Source organism: Wasmannia auropunctata, unplaced genomic scaffold, assembly GCF_000956235.1.
Source record: "Wasmannia auropunctata unplaced genomic scaffold, wasmannia.A_1.0 LD335965.1, whole genome shotgun sequence".
In the NCBI taxonomy this organism is placed as follows: Eukaryota; Metazoa; Arthropoda; class Insecta; order Hymenoptera; family Formicidae; genus Wasmannia; species Wasmannia auropunctata.
Genome location: NW_012026925.1, coordinates 316,057 through 323,307, shown reverse-complemented (window position 1 = coordinate 323,307; position 7,251 = coordinate 316,057). Strand labels below are relative to the sequence as shown.

The window sequence follows — 7,251 nt, the reverse complement described above, 5'->3', positions numbered from 1 at the left end:
ATATATATATATATATTATATATTATATATGTGTATATATATATATATATTATATATATATATATAATAAAATGGCATTCCCTTAAAATTACAAAGGATTATGAAGGTCCGTCTCGTTACCAAGAATTAATTCAAAGAGTCAATTTGCATCTCAAATGTCATCTTTTATTAATCTTGGATGCGTCAGCAAATAACGTAGCTGATCACTGCTATGGCGTGTGACGCGGAATGTATTAGAATATTTCACAGAGGAAAATATGACAATTATATATTCGCTTCTTCACACGGTAGAAAGTATAGCTATATACATACAAAGTGTTTCGCTCTTTAGATATCAGAATTGCACATCTCGGAGTACATGACGGAAGAAAAAAAGCCTTTTTAGCGCGATATATCTGTCTTGCTGCAGCTTTAAAGCTTTTGAAGATACGCAATTTTGGAATTTGAGATGAAACAGAGAAAATATTCAGTCTCACGGGTGACGCTGGCCGCGCGTAGTTATGATATTGTGACATTCACGACAGGAAAATCCAGGATCTCATCATTATACTTCGCGTCTGGATGTACCATTTTCCTCTATATTTATGAGGGCTAGCTTCCCCCCCCCTCTCTCTTTCTCTTTCTCTTCCTCTCATCATGAAACATTTGCGGGGATCTCTTTCGCGAGACGTCCTCGACAGGACGCAATATCGCATCGCGACTACAAACGTGCATACACGCCTCGCATAACACGCGCGATATTACGCTGAATTCATAAGAAAGCCCGGGGGTTTCCATTGTGATTGTCATTGCTTGAAATGGTCCCTCCCCTCTCCCGCGATGATCTCTCGTCACGGTTGGAAACTAATCAACCGTGGGTACAATTTCATATACGAATAGCTAACCGCGCTTCTGCAGCGCAGGATGTCACGGTTTTCACGTCGCACAGTTTGTGGCGCGGGTATAACGAGCGTGATTCTTCGGCGAGTGTGTATCATTACGTTTTGGGCGTATATCTCCGACCGGAGTGATCCCATTTCTTTTTTCCGTGGAATTAACCGCGCTAATTATCTTTCGCCGAGCGTATGTATATATGTATCCCTTACTCACCTGATAGTCCATGTAATTCCCGTAGCCCATGTGGTTGCATGTGCAGGCGCATGCCTGAATGTGCCTCCGCATGTCGAGTTCGACCTCCTCGCCGCATACGCCTCTGCTCGTCGCCATCATCGTATCTCCCATGCAATAGCCGCCGGTGCAATACATTCTCGGGTCACTCTGATCCAGGTAACCCCCACCGGTGTCGTCGTATCCGAGCCCGCTGGCGCACCTGGAATCCGAGGCGTATCCCACCCGGGACTGAGGACGTTCCTCGTAGCCCAGTCTAGACTGGGACCGGTGGAATGTTCCGGATACATCCTGAAAGAAAAAGAAGGATTGTCTTGCAACAAATCACTTAGTACCCTTCGTTTCGAGAAATTTGCGGTTCTAACTTCGGTGATAGCTCGAGTAATTGGAGCACAGTATTGCGATTCTTTTTCATTTCAAATCACTCTAGTAATAAACTTTTTTTCGGAAATGTGTCGATTTTTTAATTATTCACGATTTAATATGTACGGTAAATCAATCGTATAGGTATATCAGACATTTTCTAACTTGAGACATGCATGTCTAATTTTGCAGAAACCTTAACTAAACTTGTTCTACAGAAATTTAGTATTAAATTCGAATATTTTAGCGATAAATTTTGATAAAATATTATTTTTAAATAGACATGTATAAATGTATAAATGTTATACATGTTTATTAAAAATAATATTTTGTCAAAATTTATCGCTTTTTATACATGTAATTTTTTCACTGTGACTCGCAAACTTTCATGTTCGAAATCGTACAAATATGATTTATTAAACGATGAACAATGAGAATTTCAAATATAATTTTATGCCTGTTAGTTGCGATATTGTTGTATCAGTTAAAACAAATGGCTTGCACCTTCTATACATTGAATAGAAACTTTAATTGGCTTTCCTGTATGGAATATACTGACTGAAAATGATCCGAAAATAATACTGTTTACATTGAAACATTGCCGGGAAAAAGGCCTGTAAACCGAGTTAAATTGTGATAAAAAACAAATTATTTATATCACGAGCTATTGTCAATATATTACATGAGAGATAAAAATTAATAAAAATAAAGAATAAAATATTGCGTAATATTGAGTATACGTTGAAGGAATACTAACATCTGCACTTTAAAAGATATGCTTTTAAATATATACTTTTTTAAGAATATAGATTATAAACTAATTTATGTATGTTTAATTAGGATTATAGTATTTCCAACTAAAACATGATAGAGTAATATAATTCAAATGGATTATCTAACTGAAGTATTCTTGCGTTCCCGCTGTATTTGTATGTATTTCTCGGAAGCAATTCGGTTGATTAATCCGTCTTCGCAAACGAGATACCGTTCGCCAACCAGACATGCCAAGAATCTCCCGGAATATGAAGAAATTTAATATTCGAGACGTACGGCGGGGCATTTAGAATTTGAAAGAATCGTCTTAATGCGGCACAAAGGGGGAATGCGTTGGCGTGGGAATTGCAATTGCGTAAGGAGAGTGTATAAGAGTGTGCCAGTCGCATCTGCGGATAAAATCTTTTCGCCATAATACGCGGAATTACCCGCCTTGCGGTTCACCCACAAGTTTCCTTATTTACGCAACAAGGAGTATGTATGTTACGAATTGCATCGATTCGCAATAACAATCTATAACACGAAAATGTGTTATATGAAATATATCAACGATAATATGATAATTTGCAATACGCTACGTGATACTTTAATAGCGTATTTTGAAGATTAATTTGAGTTGAAAGTTTACTTATGAAAATGTCGAGGCAGTAATTTTCGAGTTATAATATAACCGCTCACAGTTGGCTAATGATTTGCTGTACGCTTGCACAAATTGAGATCAATGTTTCATTTGTATTTTCTCGATCTGGATCCGCTTTTGCAATCTGTAATCTCCTATCGATTTTAGCAATTCAAGTAACATTGCAAATATTACATACATATAATAATATGTAATGTGTAAATAATAATTATCGGACTTTGTTTTATCAATTTCTTCCTTCGTTCTGATTGTTTCGGGACATTTACATATTAAAATTTCCGCATATTTAATTTCCGTGAAGTTTGACAACTCTGACTGTCTCTAATTGATATAATAATTATAATATGATGATACTGATAATAATTAATACGCTATTAAAAATTAAAATATTATACAGTGATCGTGGGATACTCCGCATTTTTTTGTATATCGCTTAACTGATTGTCGAAAGTCGTTTGTAAATCCAATCCAAAAAATAAATTTATGAATAAACGTATTAACAATTCCTTTCAACTCAAATGAAGAACAAGTTTAGATCTCCAAAATTGCAAGCATTGCAGTTAGGTCTTTACGCAAATGCGTATTGTCATTTCAAGTATTCTTGACGCAGACACTTGTCATGGATTGCGTGGATCGCGGTGTGTGTGTATGTAAGGGAAAAAAATTGCGAAAAAAATGGAAGGGACTTTATTCGTCGTGTTTATCTCTTGTTCATTCCCTCGGTACATTCGCAGTTACCACGATTGCGCGCCGGCGGTACTCGATGGCTTATGGCCTACCATATTCCGTGGTACGTTGCCGCATCGTCGTTCGATATGGACGGCGGCGGCGGCGGCGGCGGACACGAGACGGCCGCCAGCCCGCGAATCGAGCAGCTTTCTATCGCCCTGCTATCTTTACACCCGGCACACCGATACGGCTTCCCGTAACAGTAAAGTATCGATATCGCTAAAATAACCGGAACGTATGTACGGGCTTTGCGAGTCCGAAACCGTATACGCGGGCGCTGCAGGAACCTGAAATTCCGCCCCGTACGAACGTTCCCGGTCGTCATCGCGTATACGGTCGTATATGATTCCGAAACGATGGAGACTGCAGCGGGGGTGCCACAGTTGGCACCCTGCTTCACGATTTTCACGAGCGCGCGGGATAACGCGCGCTCGAGCGGCATACGTATATATACGATCGATAGTTTGCCGGTTTCTGAAGAGATTCGCCACTTCCTTCCGGAGCTTTGTAAACTCGATCAAGCCACCGCGTGACGTGTACCTAACGCAATAACGTGCACGTTGCGCACACGATTCCTTATTCCGACAGGGATTAATTGAGAGAAGCCGCTACGTCATGTAATAAACAAGACAATGAACAAGATAGCTCTTGGAAAAGTACTCTTTAATTGAGTTGCTCTTTTCTCGTTTTTTTTTCTTTAGGATTTCTCCCGTTATTTTTATTTCAATAAGTTCTTTTCCAGCCAGAAGAGGAAAAATAGTGCGGCGGCGTGATTAAATAGAGAAAGTGCACGTTTGAGATGCCACCTGCGGCGATATCGTTCCGTAGAAAATATCGAGGGGGGTGGACAGATGATCGGCACGTGATCGCTTTGTATAGGTACGTGTTATGCATTTGCGAAATTGGCTCCGCGGGCGACGTCGCTCGCGGCTAGCGATGTTGAAATTTAATAGGATATTGATACTTTTACTTTTTTTTTGGTATCAAATACCGCAAGTATCGGCATTTTCTATATACATACTCGATACTTCCTCGTACATAAATATTGATATTGCGGCTGCGCTGTGATACACCCTGGAGGCGAAAACCTGCTGAACAATCAAATTCAAACGATGGAAATCAACGCGATCTTGGTGCAATCTTTTATTCAACGTTTCGATCGCGCCGATCTTCTGTCCCTCAGCTATTTTGACGTTCGATTATAATCATCGACGGTAAAAAAATACTCGGTGATAGGAAGCAAAAATATTGACACCATCCATGTCTCATTTTGGTAATTAATTCCATCCAATAACGGTCGGTCTTATCCTCCGATTTGTCGTCGTTCTCGCGAATTCTGCGGGACGCGATCTCGCGACGGGTACGGCCTCCGTCGAATCGATAGTCCGTACTAATGCAGCTCGTACGGCGAAACTTGGAGGGCTGAGGCGCGCCGAGCCGAATCAATTTTCGGATACCGAAAAGCCGTAATAGCTCTTCGAAGATTCCCGCGGCGAAGTTAAAGCGGGATTCTAGTCGAGAGATGCGAAACTCGTGACACACGCACGCGGCTATTAGGGGCCCTCTATATCGTTGACGAGACTGTCCGGAAAAATATCCGAGGCTTTTCTCTATCTCCTCTTTTTCTACGAGCCACCATATTAAATAAAAACCGTCGAGTTAATGGGGCAGAAAAAAAAATAAGCCGCGATTAGCGATGTGACGCTTTTAACGACGACGTTGCATTAAACTTTGATTTCAAAGTATTTCGCGAGGGTTCTTTTCCTGCTTTACACGTTTCGCCCGAAAAGTTCTAATTGCAATTGTTTGTCTGGTCGCATTGTGACGTAATATTCAGAGTATTCAGAAAGTGTGGGCGGAATATTTAGAGGCGTATTCTTTTGAAACCATAATATTCTTTTATCGAACGCCTTTTTATAAAAAAAAAAATATCTTATTATCTTATTATCGATATTATCTCATTTTATTTTATTATTTTATTTTTTTGTCGATTTTTGTAAAAGTAACAAATTTACATTAATAATTTTTGGTGGCGATCATATTTTACATTTTCGTGAAAAAGCGACGATTCTTTTTGTCTCTTTTGTGCAGCGACTTGGGGATTGCTTCTCATAAATAATTATTCTTACATCTTTAATATCAGAAGAGAGACGGGGCACATTATTATGCATGAAAAGCGCTCTCGCGATTCGTATTATCGATAGCGATCGTTTCAGTTCGCTGAATCATGGGCGATCTTAAGGTCCGCCCTTTCCACGCTAACTAAGCTCCTATTTCCCTGGAAGCAGCAAATTCAATTTTCGCCATTCGATAATCATAAATAGCAGACTCGAGGCGACTACATTATAAAACGGGCGAACTCGTTCGATTCTATTGGATAATTATCGTGTAATATCCACACCTGGAGGTGATATCAAATTTAATCGACATCGATTTGCACAGTGGCGCACTGTATCACCGAAGTTCGACGCGAATAACTGATATTAATCGCATTACGATAAATTATACAACATTAATTTTAGCTTATGGCGACGTTAAAATCGGGCTCTAGTGCTGGCTGAATATTTTTACGAAAAGGCATTTTATTTATACGTGGAGGTGCACAAATAAAATGTATGAATGGGACGTATTCGTTTGTGCTGCGTAAATATGTTTCAAAGCTGCTACCAAAAGTTAAATTTTATCTGATTATTCCATTAAAACTTCCCATTTGTTCATATGTAACTAGATGGGTACACAAGAACATAGTAATACAACTGTAATGTAATTCCGAATGAAAAGGCAGTATTGTTCGAATTTTTTGAGGCAATCGGGAACTAGTAATGCCAATACTGGTAACACAAATCAATCTGTTGTATACTGGTTGTAAAAAGTTTTTTCGTTACACCGCATTCGATACGCTCTCGCGTACGATCGAATGCAACAACCTTGTCCGGCGCATTCGCATTCAACGATCGAATTTCTCTACAATATTTAAGAAGACTCTGTCCCTTCGTTACATTACTCGCTTCGTATACTCTTACTTCGTATACGATTACTTACGATTTTTACGTCTTTGACGCAATTTTGCATTTCGCGAAGAATGAGAGAACAAAATCGGCGAAGCCCGTATCAAACTATACTTGTATCAGAATTTAACCAATTAAATTGAAATTAGGATTAAAATTAAAATAATTTAACTATTCGAATTTTCTGTATTTGCAATTCTCGATCTCCAATGCGTATAGTATGACACGGGCTTTAAGTCGCACATAAAGTCACAAAGGATCATGAACGTCACCGGGTATCATTATAATACAACAAGATCCATACCTGAGTATAGGGCTCCTCCTGGTACGGTGTCCTGCGATGGCACTCGTCGTAACACCTGGTGTCGTAGCCGCTGGGCGGCCGTGGGTACGGGTCTTGCGCCGCTACCGCGGCCGCGCAGCAGTCCGGGATTTGCGCCTGGTAGGTCTCATAGGGACACTTCGGCGGATCGGGCTGGACCGATCGCGGAGCCTGGTGAACGCGCTCCTGCGGCCCGCCCCCGTAACCGGCGCCACCGCCGCCGCCGCCGACGCCGCCGCCGCCACCGCCACCGACACCGCCACCGCCGCCGCCGCCGCCGCCGCCGCCGCCGCCGCCGCCACCGCCGG

The 7,251-nt window shown here is 40.9% G+C and overlaps 1 protein-coding gene across 1 annotated transcript in view; it reads right to left on the bottom strand.

Moving 5' to 3' along the window:
- Positions 1–7,174, bottom strand: part of LOC105455002 (dipeptidase 1-like) — a gene marked incomplete at its 5' end in the record, with an annotated part of 109,528 nt that extends 102,354 nt beyond the window's left edge. The window contains 2 exons of the mRNA XM_011698019.1: positions 1,090–1,398; positions 6,926–7,174. Coding sequence (XP_011696321.1) covers positions 1,090–1,398; positions 6,926–7,174 — 558 coding nt within the window. The remainder of the gene's footprint in view (positions 1–1,089; positions 1,399–6,925) is intronic.
- Positions 7,175–7,251: the final 77 nt, after the last annotated feature.